The sequence below is a fragment of the Natator depressus genome, chromosome 12, assembly GCF_965152275.1.
Source record: "Natator depressus isolate rNatDep1 chromosome 12, rNatDep2.hap1, whole genome shotgun sequence".
Taxonomy (NCBI): Eukaryota; Metazoa; Chordata; order Testudines; family Cheloniidae; genus Natator; species Natator depressus.
The window spans coordinates 3,904,431-3,923,188 of NC_134245.1; the positions used below are offsets into that span (position 1 = coordinate 3,904,431).

Sequence of the window (18,758 nt, forward strand, 5' to 3'; positions counted from 1 at the left end):
GGAGTTCCACAGGCTGACTGTGCATTGTGTGAAAAAATACTTCCTCGTTTTTTTTTTAAACCTGCTGCCCATTAATTTCATTGGTGACCTTTAGTTCTTGTGTTATGAGAAGGAGTAAATAACACTTCCTTAGTTACTTTCTCCACACCAGTCATTAATTTATAGACCTCAATCATATCCCCCCCTTAGTTGCCTCTTTTCCATTTAAGGGATATCAATATCATCACCTCTGCATAAACACTAACAGCTGTAATGCCTTCCCCTCTAGGACAAGACTCAAACCAGCCCAGCTGTTACAATGTGCTGTTCAGTAACCGTGGTGAAATTTGTTGCTGTCAATCCAGTTTCTAAAGCAAAGTTTTAGATAATTCCCCTTTTCCATATGAGCAGAGGCCGATATGCACAAAGCTACCCTCTCCACGCTAGAGGTGACCCCTACGGCTCAGAGCTGGAGAGTGGGCAGTAGGGGAAAGCTAGCACTGCCATTACCTACACTGTATCTGATGTGTGGATAAGTATGGATTTTTAGTCTGCAGGGCTGGGAACCTGGCACTTTTCACCAACACAGATTTCACTTAGAAAATGTTCCCATCAAAGGGCCCATTAAAGAGAAGAGGATTAATTGAGACACTCACACAGATCAAAACCAAGAAAAAGTGAACTTCACAGTAAGATGATTTATTATAGAAAAATGTTTCCCATACAATCAGTTATCTTTGGTCGTGAATTACAAATAGGTCTTATATATGCACTGGATTTTACTGGGAAGTGGTTCCTGACTGTTGCTCACAGTTTAGTCACAAAGCATAAAGGCGACACCCAAACCCTTTCATCATCACTTCTGTCTGGAACACATCTCCCAGTCAACACAATCCAGGGGCTGGGTGAGTTACTCTATTACAGCAGATTCAGCACGAAGGATCTCATTACCAGTTCTTCCTATTGTGGTCAATTATTAACACTTGCGGGCAACATGAAAAGAATGCAAGTGTACATGAAGCCCACAGAAAGAAAAAAAAAACTGCATTAGTACATGCCCATTGTATGGAGAATTTGAGTTAATTGGCACCTCTGCAAATTAAGCATTGACAGACAATAAAAAACCCCTACTGAGCAGAGTTGCAACCAGAGAGGTGGTAAGAAAGGGCCAGATCAAACCAAAATAATCACACTAGCCTACACTAGCATGGTTCCTGCCATTTTTAGGGAAAGAGAAATGAACACCAGGAAAAATGCAGTCTCAATTTTCAGGGGAAGAGTTAAGATATAATCAACAAATGTCAAAAAAAAATAATAGAAAGACATTTCAAACCATCTAATAAAACAGATCTCTGGTGATCAGCAGTATTTCTTGCCATATCCTAGCAATCAGTTAGGAGTCAGCGGAAACCTTTTAAAATCTAAGGCAGGAGGGACAGTTTTTTTCCCCTGGAGCACACACTAAATACATTTATACACACCAAAAGATCAAGGAAGTCTAAACCTACCAATGGAAAGATTGGACTGCTTCAAATTTTTGCATAGAACCAACAACCTGCAAAACCCAGTTAATATCTTAGTGGCATCTGCTGAATTGTATTAACCATAAAGTACAAAATCATTTCTATTATACTTTAAAAAACACTTAAGAGTAGACAGTTGTATGGCGGATGATAGCTGCCATGGGTACAATGTGCCACTGGGTGTGGGGAACTTGCCCTAAGGTTTGCCACAGTTTCTGTAATTTCTGCAGTGTTAAGTCTCTTCTACAAGACATCTCCAGCTCACCCCACTCAGTACTGGAGTTGAGAAGAAAAGAAAAAAAATCCCTGCATATGTTCCGTCTCCAGATTCTGCCTCCTGTTTTCAGTCCCAATTTCGGTTGAAATGTCCACAGTTTTCCCATCATGCGGGTGCAGAGTTTTCCTCAGGGCATGGGGGCTGCTTGATCCCCAGTGGAACTGTCTATGATATGTTCCCCATGGAAGACAGGCCTCAATTTGGCTCATTTTTCCTTGCTGAGTGGAGCAGCCCCAGGCAGTGGCCACACCACCTCCTTGTTGATCCCCAGTGGGGCTTTCCCGTGGATCAGTTACTCCGCCCCATTAGCAGTCCAGCAGCAGGAGGATGGGATTGCGGCTCTGCTCCCCCCCCCAGCGTGGGGCAGGTCTCCAGCTGGCTTTGTTGTGGGGGGGGAGCCGATCTCAAGTCACAGATTTGCTGGCCAGAGGGGGCTGTGCTGCTAGGACCCCCAGACGATCTCTGGAGGGGGGCTGCCCCATCCCCTGTTCAGCCTGGAGGACGGGGGCTGGATCGGTTTCCCCGGGAAGCGGGAGCGGCGGGCACCGCTTTGAGGGAGCTGGGGACCAGGTCGGTGCCGTCGCTGATCCCCCGGCCCCGCCCGCCGTGGCTCAGGCGCTGGCCCCCACGGCTCGCGGGCCCTCGGCCGCCCGGCGCTCGGCGGCGCGCAGCAAGCTGCGACGCAGCACCGGGTAGAGGCGCTGGCAGCCCTCCAGGCCGAGCCGCACGGCCTGGGCCCAGCTCTCGGGCGGCCCGCCCTGGCCGCTGCCCAGCAGCCCGGCCACCTGGTTGAGGCCGGGCATGAGGGCCACGGTGAGGCGGGCGGCGGCCGCGCGCTCCTCAGCCTCGCTGGGCTGCAGCAGCCAGGCGCCGCCGGGCCCGGGCGCGCGGCACAGGCCGCAGCCCACCACCAGGTCGAACATCTCCACGCCCGCGTCGGCCAGTGCCAGGGCGGCGGCGGAGAGCGCGGCCGCCAGCGCCGAGCCGCCGTCCTGCAGCACGAGCGCCGTGAGCTCCAGCCGCGCGCGCGGGTAGCGCGCCAGGCGCACGGCCGGCGCCAGCGCCTCCTGCAGCGCCAGGCCCAGCTCGCGCTCGCGGGCGGCGGGGGCCGGGCCGGGCCGCGGGCGCGCGCCGCGGACGGAGAAGGGCGCGCGGCGGAACTCGCAGAGCAGCCGGCCGCGGCCCTCGGCCGCCTCGCGCGGCCCGCGCACGGCGCACAGCACCTTGGTGCCACCGGCCAGCTCCACGTAGGCCGAGCCCTCGGCCTGGCTCAGCAGCCCGGCCCGCGCCAGGAGCGGCCGCAGCGCCGCCGCCTCCCGGCCCGGGGCCTCCGTGCCCGCCTCGCCGGGCGCCGCGTACAGCAGCGGGGCCTGCGACTCCTCCGGGCCCGGCACGCGCCGGTGGTCCAGCGCCATGGCGGCCCGCTGCGCTCCACGCGGCGCGGGTGGGCGGGGCCGCTGCCGGGGGCGGGGTCAGCGGCGCTAAGCGCGGGGAGTGAGCGCGCGGCCGGCCGTCAAGGGGGGGGTGGGGCTGGGGTAGCGCGCGGCCGGCCGTGGCGGCGGGGAGGGCGGGAGAAGGGGTAGCGCGCGGCCGGCCGTTAAGGGGGGGGCAGGCTGCGGAGGATTAGCGCGGGGCCGGCCGTGGCGGCGGGGAGGGCGGGAGAAGGGGTACCGCGCGGCCGGCCGTTAAGGGGGGGGCAGGCTGCGGGGGATTAGCGCGGGGCCAGCGGTGAGGGCGGGGTGCGCGGTTTAGCGAGGGGCGACCCTCCCCTGGGGCCCCTCAGCAGGGACAGCGCAGGCCCTAGGCGCAGGGCTCCCCGCGAAGGCAGCCTGGGGCTGACCCCCTTCCTGCAGTGCCCCCCGTGGGGAGCGGGCACCGAGCTTCCAGCCAACCCTGCCCTCCCTGAGGTAGGCTGCGTGGGGCCCACCCTGACACCAGGCGCCCTTGCAGGGGTGGCTGGGGACAAGGGTCATTGCAGTGGCGGTCAGGGATCCTGCAGGCCTTGCCTGGGGGGTTTGCTCCATTGCCTGAGTTCAGGCCCAGGAGCTGCTGTCTAACCTGGTGGCTGGGTTGAAGGGGACGGGGACGGATGTTCCAGGGGTTACTGTCGCAGTGCGCCAGACTAGCCGCCTTCTCCCTGTAACCTCCGAACACACATGGGGCAGCATTTCACCAAGAGAATGACAGGGATGCTGCGTGTTTTTGTGCCACAATCACTCCTCTGCAATCGAACACCCTACCTAGCCCCTGCTTCCCTCAGGATCATGCCCCCACGAGGCTGGGCTCCCTCCTGCTGGAGACACAAGACAGTTCCAGATTTTTCCAAGCTGGCACCCCATAACTAAACTGACTCAATTACATCAGTGCTAACCTCTACCCGCCATGCACTACACCAGCACAACATGGGGCTTATGCTGGTTTGGGTTAGGTTGCTGTAGGTTGAATCGAGCCCTGAGGCACATTAGTAGAGTATCTGTGGGGCTATACTTGCTCTGGTTTCCTATGCTTCATTCTTCCTTTCCTCATTCCTCTGTTCCTTCTTTATGGAACCCCGGGGTCTGATTCATAAGGGAAGCAGCATAAGGCCATTACAAGATATTACAGGGTGAGGGTTACTAAGGCTATGCTAGGGCGAAGCCACCCTTCCCCTGTCCCTGGTGCAAGCCGCTCTGTATACACTGCTCCTTTTCCTGTCTCTCCAAGTGCACAGTGAAAAGCAGCTCTTAGGACAAATGAACCATTGGATTCATTAACTTGTTCTTTTTGCCAATAAGGGGCACCTACTGTGAAGGGTGGAAACATCTGATTAATATGCTGCTCCCACACTAAGTGCCCTCAGCAAATCAAAATGGCAACACTTAATTTTTCATTAACAATCACAGAATATCAGGGTTGGAAGGGACCTCAGGAGGTCATCTAGTCCAACCCCCTGCTCAAAGCAGGACCAATCCCCAATTTTTGCCCCAGATCACTAAACAGCACCCTCAAGGATTGAGCTCACAACCCTGGGTTTATCAGGCCACTGCTCAAACCACTGAGCTATCCTCCTGCTCCTTTTAAGTTCACAGCACTCAGTGCATATGTCATTTTATTAACACTGACCCAACACTGACTTGGCTCACAGTTCCAAGCAGAGAGAGGTTTCCCAGCTAAAGGTAGGAGATATAGCTAGAACAGCTTAGATTAATACAGCTTCCCACATTATCTACAGCTGGGTAACAGTGGTGAGGGACAAAATAATGTAGCAGCTTGGATCCTAGCTCCAACACTCATTCTAATTACAGCTCATGCTTCCAGTGGTTGTAACAGGAAGGGACGGTTAGTATTCGCAGACTCTTGGCTTTCATGCATTTTAATTTATTTTAGAAGGTTGACAATATTTACTAATATTTAGCACTCTGGACTGTGCTCTGCAGACTTTACATTAGCTAGTTAATCCTCACAGCAACCCTGGAAAGTAGGTCAGTATTATCAGCTCAATTTTAGACAAGGACCAGATACAGAGGGATGAAAGTGAAGTGACTTAACCAAGGCTACAGCAGGAGACCTGAGAGCTGGATTAGGACACGAGTTGCTGGCTCTCTATCCCTTGTTTTGATCACTACAGCATGATTCTGCTTTTAGTCTGCTAATGCCTCAAGCAGATGGATTCAGAAGGAATGACGTGCAGTATCTGTCTCCACAGACCCCATTAGAGTACACTGTAACCTATCAGCCAGGCTGATGAGAATGAGGAGGGAGTTGACAGCATTCCCTTATGTGGCACGAGCCAGTATAGGGGCATTAGGTCAATTCTTCAACTCGCCCAGGTGGAGCTTGGCAAAGTCTGTGGCCAGTTTCAGAGCCTCCTCTAAGCAGCCAACATTCTTGCCTGTAGCCTGGGCAGAGACATCTTTCCCACCACCTTTGCCATCCATCAGCCCCGACACCTCCTGCACCCACTGGTTGGCCTTCAGGCCATTGTTGGCGACCTCCTGGAAAAGCAAGAGTTCAGATTATTATAAAGACAGCAAGATTTGGAGTCAATTCTAGTGACTGCTGGGGGAAGGCAGGATTTCCAGGCTCTTTGCTGTAGCTGACAGTGCCGGGGGTTGAAGGAGCTGTCTTTTCCAGGTAGGCGGGCAAGAGCCCCCATCTTTGTTTACATCAGTGGCTCAGACTACTGTACCCCTTTCAGGAGTCTGATTTGTGTTGCATACCCCAAGTTTCACCTCACTTAAAAACTACTTGCTTCCAAATTCAGACAAAAATACAAAAGCATCACAGCACAGTAGTACTGAAAAATTGCTTATATGGTCAAAATGAGAAAGTAATTATAAAATAAATCAGTTGGAATATAAATATTAAGAACATAAGAACGGCCACACTGGGTCAGACCAATGGTCCATCTAGCCCAGTATCCTGTCTTCTGACAGTGGCCAATGCCAGGTGCCCCAGAGGGAATGAACAGAACAGGTAATCATCAAGTGATCCTTTCCCTGTCGCTCATTCCCAACTTCTGGCAAAACAGAGGCTAGGGCCACCATCCCTGCCCATCCTGGCTAATAGCCATTGATGGACCCGTCCTTCATGACCTTATCTAGGTCTTTTTTGAAACCCGTTATAGTCTTGGCCTTCACGACGTCCTCTGGCAAAGAGTTCCATAGGTTGACTGTGCATTGTGTGAAGAAATACTTCCTTGTACTTACATTTCAGTGTATAGTATATAGAGCAGTATAAACAAGTCATTGTCCGTATGAAAGAAGTAGTTACCTTGTGCAGTAACGATGGTTCTTCGAGATGTGTCCCCCTGTAGGTGCTCCACTTTAGGTGTCGGTGCATCGTTGAACTGCAGATCGGAGATTTTAGGTAGCAGTGCTCGGTCGGGTTGCCCATGCGCAGTAGTAGTCTCTCTGTGCTCTTGGCACCTCATGTAGTTTGCGCATGACCCAACCCTTTCAGTTCCTTCTTTACTGAGGAGCTCGAGGTACGAACTCCAAAGTAGAGGGGAGAAGGGCAGGTAGTGGAGCACCCACAGGGGAACACATCTCGAAGAACCATCGTTACTGCACAACATGTGTAACTACTTCTTCAAGTAGTGTCCCTGTAGGTGCTCCACTTTAGGTGTCTGTAAAGCAGCGCCCTATTGTGGACTGTAAGGGCTTGGGAGTTGTATGTTGTAGCAGAGAGCACAGTAAGGCCTAGTATAGCGTCCGACATAGTGCACTGGGTGATGGCATAGTGTTTTGCAAAGGTGTGCTCTGATGCCCATGCGGCAGCCCTGTGTGTATCTATTAGAGGGACATTGTTCAGGAAGGTTATGGATGTAGCCATGGCATGGGTAGAATGGGATTGGATGCCTGGTGGAGGTTCCTTGTTGTGCAACTGGTAGCGAAGTTGGATACAGGTAGAGATCCATTTAGATTAGTCTCTGGGTCGATATTACCCAGCCCTCGGAGCATTCTGTTATGGAGATAAACAGTCTTGGGGATTTGCGGAAGGGTTTGGTTCTGTCTAAATAGAATGCTATGGCTCATCTGACATCTAGTGTATGTAGGGCGGCCTCTTATGTATCCAAGTGTAGTTTAGGGTAAAATGTAGGTAGGTGTATGGTTTGATTTACATGAAAGGATGTTTCTACGTTCGGTAAAAATTTTGGGTGTGGTCATAACATGATTTTGTCTTTAGTGAACACAGTGTAAGGAGGTTCGGCCATAAGTGTCCTGATTTCGCTGACTCATCTGGCTGATGTGATCGCTACCAAAAACGCAACTTTCATAGACATACGAAGGAGTGAACACGTCTCCAGTGGTTCAAAAAGTGCTCTTGTAAGGCATTTGTTACATGATTCAAGTCCCCTGGTGGTGCCGGTTGTCGGACTTCTGGGTGCATATTCTGTATACCAACAAGGAAGCATCTAGTAGTTGGATGAGTGAAGACGGACGTTCCCTCCACCTTATGGTGAAAAGTTGTAAAGGCTGCTAGGTGTACTTTGACAGAGCTTATGGCTAAATCCAAATTCTTTTTAGTTCTAACATGTAATCTAATATGATCAGTAGAGGCGCCGTGACTGCAGTTAGTTTTTGTTGGCACCATAGTGAGAATCTCTTCCATTTCTAGAGGTAGATATGTCGAGTGCTAAATCTCCTGCTATTTAACAACAGCTGTTTCACTCTTTCTGAACAGTCCAATTAGCTATGTTGGAACCACTTAAGAGCCATGCTTTGAGGTGGAGTTTCGCTGGATTCGGATGGAGAGTCCAGCCTCCATTCTGTGAGAGGAGATCCATCCACAATGGAAGACGTCATGGAGAACACACTGTTACGCACGACAGGTAAGGGAACCAAGTCTGTCTGGGCCAAGTGGGAACAAGCAGAATGTGTGTGCTCTGTCAGCCCGTATCTTGTGAATAACTCATGGGATTAGAGGTATCAGCGGGATTGCATACAGGAGTGATGTGTTCCACGATATGAGAAAGGTGTTCCCTAGTGACTTGAGTGCTAGTCCCACTCTGGAGCAGAAGAGTTGGCACTTGTGCTTTGCTGCTGATGCAAACAGGTCTATAGGTGGATAGCCCCATTTTTTGAAATATCAGTTTGAGGACAGTCGTGTATTTACCATTTGTGTTCCTCAGAGAAATGTCTGCTTAACCTATCTGCTGTTGTGTTGACACCCCGGAAGGTAAGATGCCACAATGGTTATGTTGTGGCAAATGCACTAGTTCCACAATTTCAGGGCTTCTGTGCAGAGAGAATGGGAGCAAGCTCCTCTTTGTTGATTGATATAGAACATGCATGCTATGTTGTCAGTTAGTAGGCGGATTGATTTGTTCTGTATAATCAGGACGTGTCGGCACGCACTGTATACCTCTTGGAGCTCCAGAAGATTGATGTGGAGCTGAGTTTCCATCGCTGATCACTTGCCTTGTATGGTGTGTTGGTCTAAGTAAGCACCACATCCTATCAGGGGACATGTCGGTCGTGCTTATTAGTGATGGAGGGTCCTGTTGGAAAGGGATCCCTGTGCAGACATTTTCTGGTTTCGTCCACCAGTGTACTGATGCAATAACCTTTGAGGGTAGTGTCACTTTCTTGTTTAGAGTGTTTGCTGGGCTTGTACACAGTGCTCAGCCAGTCCTATAGGCAGCACATATATAGTCTCGCATGGTGCATAACGAACGTCGTGGCCGCCATATGACCTAATAATTGTAGGCAAGTCCTCGCAAATTTTTGTGGGCTGCTGGTGACTGTCAATATGAGATTAATTATATTTATGAATCTGGGTGAGGCAGCATTGCTCTGGCCTGTGTGGAATCGCGGTAGGCCCTGATGAATTCCAGTTGTTGTGTCAGGTTCAGAGTAGATTTCTGTATATCAATCTACAACCTTAGTGTGTGGAACAGTTTGATGGTGGTCTGTACTATGTGCGTCGCTTCTTCCCGAGTCTTACCTTTCAGTAGGCAATTGTCTAGGTACAGGAAGATCATCACTCCTCTCCTTTGTAAGTGGGCCATCACTACCGCAAGGGTTTTTGAAAAAACTTGAGGGGCAGTAGAAAGGGTACCAAAGGGTAGTACTCGGTATTGGTAGTGGTTGGACCCTACAGTGAATCTTAAGAATAATCTGTGAGCCAGGCGTATGGTAATATGGAAATAGGCATCTTGGAAGTAGAGGGCTGAAAACCAGTCCCCTGTCTAGTGTGGGGATAATTGTGGCCAGTGTGACCATCTTGAATCTGTGGTTGCGCACAAATTTGTTGAACTTCTGAAGGTCTAAGATGGGTCTCCATCCGCCGATTTTCTTTTTGGTTAAAAAATAATGGGAGTAAAAACCCTTCCCTTTGTATTGATTTAGAACTTGCTCCACGGCACCCAATTGTAGGAGATGGTTCACTTCTTGTTGTAAAAAGTCCTTGTGAGAAGGGTCCCTGAAGAGGGATGGGGATGCCATAACCCAATCTTATGATCTCCAGTACCCACTGGTTCATTGTTATTGCTCCCCAAGCATAGTAAAATGGGCGAAGGCGGTGGCCAAAAATTGGGGTAGGAGCAGTGCTGTACTGTGTGGAATCATACAATATCAGGGTTGGAAGAGACCTCAGGAGATCATCTAGTCCAATCCCCTGCTCAGCAAGACCAATCCCCAATTTCTGCCCCAGATCCCTAAATCATAGAATATCAGGGTTGGAAGGGACCCCAGAAGGTCATCTAGTCCAACCCCCTGCTCGAAGCAGGACCAATTCCCAGTTAAATCATCCCAGCCAGGGCTTTGTCAAGCCTGACCTTAAAAACCTCTAAGGAAGGAGATTCTACCACCTCCCTAGGTAACGCATTCCAGTGTTTCACCACCCTCTTAGTGAAAAAGTTTTTCCTAATATCCAATCTAAACCTCCCCCATTGCAACTTGAGACCATTACTCCTCGTTCTGTCATCTGCTACCATTGAGAACAGTCTAGAGCCATCCTCTTTGGAACCCCCTTTCAGGTAGTTGAAAGCAGCTATCAAATCCCCCCTCATTCTTCTCTTCTGCAGACTAAACAATCCCAGTTCCCTCAGCCTCTCTTCATAAGTCATGTGCTCTAGACCCCTAATCATTTTTGTTGCCCTTCGCTGGACTCTCTCCAATTTATCCACATCCTTCTTGTAGTGTGGGGCCCAAAACTGGACACAGTATTCCAGATGAGGCCTCACCAATGTCGAATAGAGGGGAACGATCACGTCCCTCGATCTGCTGGCAATGCCCCTACATATACATCCCAAAATGCCATTGGCCTTCTTGGCAACAAGGGCACACTGTTGACTCATATCCAGCTTCTCGTCCACTGTCACCCCTAGGTCCTTTTCCGCAGAACTGCTGCCTAGCCATTCGGTCCCTAGTCTGTAGCGGTGCATTGGATTCTTCCATCCTAAGTGCAGGACCCTGCACTTATCCTTATTGAACCTCATCAGATTTCTTTTGGCCCAATCCTCCAATTTGTCTAGGTCCTTCTGTATCCTATCCCTCCCCTCCAGCGTATCTACCACTCCTCCCAGTTTAGTATCATCTGCAAATTTGCTGAGAGTGCAATCCACACCATCCTCCAGATCATTTATGAAGATATTGAACAAAACTGGCCCCAGGACCGACCCCTGGGGCACTCCACTTGACACCGGCTGCCAACTAGACATGGAGCCATTGATCACTACCCGTTGAGCCCGACAATCTAGCCAGCTTTCTACCCACCTTATAGTGCATTCATCTAGCCCATACTTCCTTAACTTGCTGACAAGAATACTGTGGGAGACCGTGTCAAAAGCTTTGCTAAAGTCAAGAAACAATACATCCACTGCTTTCCCTTCATCCACAGAACCAGTAATCTCATCATAAAAGGCGATTAGATTAGTCAGGCATGACCTTCCCTTGGTGAATCCATGCTGACTGTTCCTGATCACTTTCCTCTCATGTAAGTGCTTCAGGATTGATTCTTTGAGGACCTGCTCCATGATTTTTCCAGGGACTGAGGTGAGGCTGACTGGCCTGTAGTTCCCAGGATCCTCCTTCTTCCCTTTTTTAAAGATTGGCACTACATTAGCCTTTTTCCAGTCATCCGGGACTTCCCCCGTTCGCCACGAGTTTTCAAAGATAATGGCCAAGGGCTCTGCAATCACAGCCGCCAATTCCTTCAGCACTCTCGGATGTAACTCGTCCGGCCCCATGGACTTGTGCACGTCCAGCTTTTCTAAATAGTCCCTAACCACCTCTATCTCCACAGAGGGCTGGCCATCTCTTCCCCATTCTGTGATGCCCAGCGCAGCAGTCTGGGAGCTGACCTTGTTAGTGAAAACAGAGGCAAAAAAAGCATTGAGTACATTAGCTTTTTCCACATCCTCTGTCACTAGGTTGCCTCCCTCATTCAGTAAGGGGCCCACACTTTCCTTGGCTTTCTTCTTGTTGCCAACATACCTGAAGAAACCCTTCTTGTTACTCTTGACATCTCTTGCTAGCTGCAGCTCCAGGTGCGATTTGGCCCTCCTGATATCTTTCCTACATGCCCGAGCAATATTTTTATACTCTTCCCTGGTCATATGTCCAACCTTCCACTTCTTGTAAGCTTCTTTTTTATGTTTAAGATCCGCTAGGATTTCACCATTAAGCCAAGCTGGTCGCTTGCCATGTTTACTATTCTTTCGACTCATCGGGATGGTTTGTCCCTGTAACCTCAACAGGGATTCCTTGAAATACAGCCAGCTCTCCTGGACTCCCTTCCCCTTCATGATAGTCCCCCAGGGGATCCTACCCATCCGTTCCCTGAGGGAGTCGAAGTCTGCTTTCCTGAAGTCCAGGGTCCGTATCCTGCTGCTTACCTTTCTTCCCTGCGTCAGGATCCTGAACTCAACCAACTCATGGTCACTGCCTCCCAGATTCCCATCCACTTTTGCTTCCCCCACTAATTCTACCCGGTTTGTGAGCAGCAGGTCAAGAAAAGCGCCCCCCCTAGTTGGCTCCCCTAGCACTTGCGCCAGGAAATTGTCCCCTACGCTTTCCAAAAACTTCCTGGATTGTCTATGCACCGCTGTATTGCTCTCCCAGCAAATATCAGGAAAATTAAAGTCACCCATGAGAATCAGGGCATGCGATCTAGTAGCTTCCGTGAGTTGCCGGAAGAAAGCCTCATCCACCTCATCCCCCTGGTCCGGTGGTCTATAGCAGACTCCCACCACTACATCACTCTTGTTGCACACACTTCTAAACTTAATCCAGAGACACTCAGGTTTTTCCACAGTTTCGTACCGGAGCTCTGAGCAGTCATACTGCTCCCTTACATACAGTGCTACTCCCCCACCTTTTCTGCCCTGCCTGTCCTTCCTGAACAGTTTATAACCATCCATGACTGTACTCCAGTCATGTGAGTTATCCCACCAAGTCTCTGGCTCCCTCAAGGATTGAACTCACAACCCTGGGTTTAGCAGGCCAATGGTCAAACCACTGAGCTATCCCTCCCCCAAACCAAGGGTCATTCAGACCCTCAACCAAGGCTTCAAAACTGTGGCTTGGTTGCAGATGGTTGAGAAGACGAGGACTGGCTTTGTGCAGCCCTACGTCTTTGTGGACATTTGTTTCTGTTGTGATTGAATTGCCGTTGTGGGTGTTGGAAAGCTGTGTGTCTACTTTTCTGGTATGGTGTATACCAGCGTCGCTTATTAGGCAGAGTGTATATGCCTAATGTGCATAGGGTGTCCCGAGAACCTTTCATCGTATGTAAAACCTCATCCATTTTGGTGCAGAAGAGAAGAGCTTTTCCTGGTCAAACGGAAGGTCCTCCACCTTCCATTGAAGCTCTTTTGGGATCCCTGATGGCTGTAACTAAGATGCTTTACGTATTACAACAGCTGTGGTCGCTGTTCTTGAAGCAGTGTCTGCTACATCCATTGAGACTTGTATAGGCAATTATCTGTCCCTTGTTCATGATGGCAGTGAACAGGGGACGTTTGTCCTCTGGAAGGGCTTCTAGAAAGTCTTGCAGCTTGCAATAGTTATCAAAGTTATATTTTGCCAGGAGGGCTGAGTAATTGGCAACCCTGAATTGGAGTGTGGCTGACGAGTACACTTGACGATGGAAAAGGTCTAATATTTTGTGCTCCTTATCCTGGGGGGGTGGAGCGGAATTGGGGTTGTTTGCTGCGATGGTTGGCAGCTTCAACCACCAGGGAGTTGGGTTGTGGGTGGGAGAAAAGAAAGTCCATCCCTTTTGCTGGTACAAAGTACTTTGTCAGCCCTTTTACTGGTTGCAGTACAGTTTTACTTGTACAGTTGCAGGGGTCTGCCATATATATGTCTGCAATATTTGTAGCAGCTTGTGCTGGTTCTCTTGCACCTCCTCAAGCAGAATGTCCTGGCTGGCCACTACTCTTTTGAAGAGTTCCTGAAACTGTTTCAGGTCATCTGTTGTAGTTGGAGGCAGTAGTATGATGGCTGCATCAGGTGTGGAAGATGAGTTAGGAGCTGGTGAAATGCCTCTCTGTTCCTGTTCTGAAATTTCTTCCTCTTCTTCTGCCACCCCTTTGCAAGCCTCCAATGTTTCCCTACTTGGGGAAGGTGGAGGAGAATTAATTTCCCGTCAGGCTGGGGTAGAGGATCTGTATAGTGGGCTCTATATGCCGCCCAGGAGTCCTAGGGAGGCCACTGCATAGGGAAAGGTGGCGGTGGGCAGAGCCAGGGTTGCCCATATCATTGTTGCATCTCATGAAATTGGCAGGGATTGGTTCTAGCAGCTTCCCATGGAGGTCTCCTCTCTGTAGGCGAAGAATGCTAGGAGGAGAACTGGCTACCCTGTGCATCCTCCCTCTTCATCACTATGGAGAGACGAGTGATTGCTCGGTGCCGAGCAGTGGTGACTGCAGTACCAATGAGACCGCTGTGTCTTTCTGATGCAGAAACTGTGGTGGTGCAGATTTGGCCGGTGCCGCGCTATTACTGCGGTCCACCTTTGTCGAGACGATCAGTGCCATTCTCAGTCTGTCTGCCGGTGCCAACGAATGAGTCGGTGCAGATGGTGGCAGCATTGCCAGAGGAACTGGTGTCGGTGCCGAGTTCCACACTGGAGTGGTCAATGCCGTGAAGGAGGCATGGCGTCTCAGCTCCATGTTGGTGTAGTGGGGCTTGGCAGAGGGACCGTCCACAAGGGGATGATGCTTCGGAGCCTCAAAGGTTCTCACTGTAGATGAGCTCGGCACCGAGGATATCAACCTCACCGGGGACCTCTTCTTTTTCTGAGTGTTCCTTTTTTTGGGGGTGGGAGTGGGGGGGGTCATGACTCACTTCCTAGATGGTTTGGAAGACTGAGCACTCCTGTTATTAGAGGGTTTGCTCTTAGAGCCCTCTGCTGATGTGGATTTGGGTTCCTGAAGAGATTTTTTCATCAAAATCATCTTGAGGCGGAGATCTCGGTCACGCCTTGCCCCAGCCTTCCAGTTGCTACAATGAGCACATTTCTAGGGGACATGGGTCTCCCTCAAACAACAGACACCCTGTGCGTGGGCGTTGGAGATAATCTTGCCATGAGGCAATGCCTCACACATTTTTAAAATCCAGGCAAGCCGGGCATCATGTCTGCTAAAGTTTCCCAATTGGAAAACGAGTGAAAATACTCTCTCTATTATATACATATACACATACGCACAAAAAGAAAAAGAAAAATTTTGAATAACTGACTAGTTAAGAGTCTATGTACTAACTATCTAAGAACTATACAACTACAATCTAAAACAAATTTATTTCTAGAAAGAGAAAAATGAAGAGGCAGCAGTGCCACTGAGCTCTGTCTGCAGCTGAGGACGTAGAGAAGGAACTGAAAGGGTTGGGTCGTGTGCGCGCTACATGAGGTGTCAACGTCACCACGAGACTACTGCGCATGCACGACCCGACCGAGCACTGTTACCTAAAATCTCTGATCTGCGGCACGAGGACTCACCGACACCCACAGGGACACTACTTGAAGAAGAATTTTAGTTTGTACTGACTTCACTAGTGCTTTTTATGTTGCCTGTCGTAAAACTAAGCAAATCTCTAGATGAGTTGCTGTATCCCTGAAAAACCTCTGCGTACCCCTGGTTGAGAACCACTGGTTTACATTAAACGCATCCTGGAGAGAGGAAAGAGGGGCTGGGGGACGAGAAGCCTAGTACTTCACATGGTCTATAAATACAGCATCCAGGGTGAAAGGGCCCACCCCAGTATATCAATGAGATGGGGAAGAGAGAGCCAACTGAACATGGGGGAAGGTGCAGAAGGGGGGGAAAAAGGGAAAAAAGAGGTGAGTGGAATTCATCTAATGAATGGCCATGAGCCTGATCCAGAGAGAGATTTCAGTCTGAAGGCTTGTCTACACAGTGTGTTTCAGGAACAGCTTTCAAAGTAGGTTACACTACACTAGCAACAAGGTACTCTTATTCCAGATGAAGAGTGTCTGCATGTGGCATTATCCCAGAATAGCTGTTTCTGAATAACCCCCCTTGTATAGCCCTGAAACTACCAAGGAGGTTTGTCCTTATATTGGACTGAATTACTGAAGTTATTCTTCAGTATGGCATCCCTTCCGCACCTTGTGCCTGACCCAGTTCCCTCTCAAGCAGATCTTGGGACCACTGGCACACAATTAAAGTGCCAAGCAAAGCAGCCGACACACACGTTCCTTACTGGAGCAGCAGGGAGCTCTCACTCATGGAATCTTCACCACATAGTTCGCACCTGCCACTCTGCAATGCCCAAGCCTGGCTCCAGCATCTACAGCTCGTGTCACCTCAGGAAGCTCAGACTCTTGGTTTGCTCTTTCTAGCAAGACAAAGCCCTGCACTTGCACCAGTAACAGAACAAAAAACTGGAATATGCCACTGGATGCCAGTGCAAGGCTGAAGGGGCGCAGTCAGAGCAAGAGGACAGGAATGAGAGGAAACACCAGGTAATACTCCTTCAGAGCCTCTCTCCTCAGTGGCAGCTGCCCATTTTATAGGATCCTAATTCAAGGGCAGTGTCTGTTCCCATTTTTTGATCTCTTATCTTACAACAGTGGTCCCCAAAAACTTTTCAGGGTTGCCCCACCCACCCAGGGGGAAAGGGGCCAAGGCTGTGGTCACAGCTGGGGGTGTGGCAGGGTTGGGTGGCACTGCCTCCCCACTCCCCAAGGGGGCTAGCCCGGGCCCCGCCAAACCTTCCTCTGTGCCCTCCCAGTGGGGTGCACCCCACAGTTTGGGGACCACTGTCTTACATAGTGCAGTCCCCATTACAGACACTCCCTGTGCATGAGGGGTGCAGAAATCCTGTAGTGGCCCCCAGCTGGTGGTGAGTGCTCTAACACTCCATTTGAATGGCTGCAGGGTGGGCACATGGATGAGCACACACACACACGGTACTACCTGAGGTACTTGGCATAAGCAGGTAATCTTTCCAGCTTCATTATCCACTGAGAAGAGCATGGCCGCAGTCTGAGGGGAATAAGCCTTGAATAGCTTCAGAGATTCATTCAGGGCCTGTGGAGTGACACATACATACATAGAGAAAAATGGCAAGAACGAGTCCATCCCAGCATACCTTCCACCTGGCCTAGGAACACACTGCACATTGCAGGCTCCCACACAGGTTACTCTGCAGTCCCAGCCAGGACAGTCCCCAGTGGCCCTGAAGATAACTTGACACAAGCCATTGCCAGGCCGAGATCCTGGATCAAGATCTTCCTCATGCATTTTGCCTTGAAGCAGCGAGGAGCACCTTTGCAGCACTCAGATTCTCAGGAGTGCAGCGTAGCCTGCATGGATCCTCTAGAGTTGACATGGCCTTCCATGTTTCCATCAGCAACAGTGGCTTGTTGTCCCAGTCACCCCAGGCCACCGCTTGGAGTACTGTGCTTCTGAAGCCCACACAGACTCTACCCCCGAGCTGCGCCAGCTCCCCAGTCCATACCGAACTCTCAGCCTCATTCAGTTCCCTATCTATCTTTGGTCACTTGAGGCCTCATAAATCTGCAGCTCTTCAGCCACAAAACCAGTGAAACCATGGTTTGCAAGTGGGTATAAGCGAGGAGAGGGGACAGCTGCTCAGAACAAAGTGAGGAGATGACCACCTTCTTAGCATGCATACAGCTTGGGGTGGGTGACAGGGAACCTGTACAGGGAGACTGAGACCCTCTGTTGTGGCCTGCAGGACCTGAAAAGTGATAAAAAGTGATATCTAGAATACTCAAGGAGCTGACTGAGGAGATGTCTGAGCCATTACTGGTTATCTTTGAAAAGTCATGGAAGATGGGATAGATTCCAGAGGACTGAAAAGGGCAAATATAGCGCCACACTAAAAAATGGTGACTAAGGAAAACCCGGGGAATTACAGACCAATCAGCTTAACTTCAGTACTCGGAAAGATAATGGAGCAAGTAACTAAGCAATCATTTTATAAACACCGAGCAGATAATAAGGTGGTAAGTAACAGCATGGATTTGTCAAGAACAAATCGTGTCAAACCAAGCTAACAGCTTTCTTTGACATGGTAACAGGCCTTGTGAATAGAGGGAAGCGTAAATGTGGTATATCTAAGTAAGGCTTTTGATACTGTCTCACAAACTAGGGAAATATAACCTGGATGGAGCTACTATAAAGGTGGGTGAATAACTGGTTGGAAAACCATTCCCAGAGAATAGTTGTCGGTGGTTCACAGTCAAGCTGGAAGGGCATACCAAATGCGGTTCCACAGGGATCAGTTCTTGGTCCAGTTCTGTTCAACATCTTCATCAATGATTTAGATAATGGCAGAAAGAGCACACTTATAAAATTTGTGGATGATACCAAGCTGGGAGGGGTTGTAAGTGCTTTGGAGGATAGGATTAAAATTCAAAATGATCTGCATAATCTGGAGAAATGGCCTGAAATAAACTGGATGAAATTCAAGGACAAATGCAAAGTACTCCACTTAGGACGGAACAATCAGTTGCACACGTACAAAATGGGAAATGATTGCCTAGGAAGGAGTACTGCGGAAAGGGATCTGGAGGTCATAGTGGACCACAAGCTAAATATGAGCGAACAGTGTAACACTGTTGCAAAAAAAGCAAACATTCTGGGATATATCAGCAGGAGTGTTGTAAGCAAAACACAAGAAGTAATTCTTCTGCTCTACTCTGTGTTGATTAGGCCTCAGCTGGAGTACTGTGTCCAGTTCTGGGCACCACATTTCAGGAAATATGTGGACAAATTGGAGAAAGTCCGGAGAATAGTGACAAAAATGATTAAAGGTCTAGAAACCAGCTATGAGGGAAGACTGAAAAAATTGAGTTTGTTTAGTCTGAGAAAAGAAGAAAGAGGGGACAGAGACTTGGTAGGATAACTCACATGACTGGAGTACTGTCATGGATGGATATAAACTGTTCAGGAAGGACAGGCAGGGCAGAAAAGGTGGGGGAGTTGCACTGTATGTAAGAGAGCAGTATGACTGCTCAGAGCTCCAGTATGAAACTGCAGAAAAACCTGAGAGTCTCTG

General features: G+C 49.8%; 2 protein-coding genes and 1 long non-coding RNA gene across 3 annotated transcripts in view; 1 reads left to right on the top strand and 2 right to left on the bottom strand.

Moving 5' to 3' along the window:
- Positions 1–677: 677 nt before the first annotated feature.
- On the bottom strand, positions 678–3,194 carry EXOSC6 (exosome component 6). Its single transcript, XM_074968362.1, has one exon. The coding sequence runs from the start codon at positions 3,192–3,194 to the stop codon at positions 2,391–2,393; it is 804 nt and encodes a 267-aa protein (XP_074824463.1). The 3' UTR covers positions 678–2,390.
- On the top strand, positions 2,208–15,473 carry LOC141996411 (uncharacterized). Its single transcript, XR_012641542.1, has 3 exons — positions 2,208–2,349; positions 7,945–8,092; positions 15,018–15,473. It is a non-coding gene; the product is annotated as an uncharacterized LOC141996411 (long non-coding RNA).
- AARS1 (alanyl-tRNA synthetase 1) overlaps positions 5,108–18,758 on the bottom strand; it is a 51,420-nt gene continuing 37,769 nt past the window's right edge. The window contains exons 20-21 of the mRNA XM_074968361.1: positions 16,649–16,762; positions 5,108–5,753 (exon numbers count right to left, since the gene is read on the bottom strand). Coding sequence (XP_074824462.1) covers positions 5,568–5,753; positions 16,649–16,762 — 300 coding nt within the window. The 3' untranslated portion in view covers positions 5,108–5,567. The remainder of the gene's footprint in view (positions 5,754–16,648; positions 16,763–18,758) is intronic.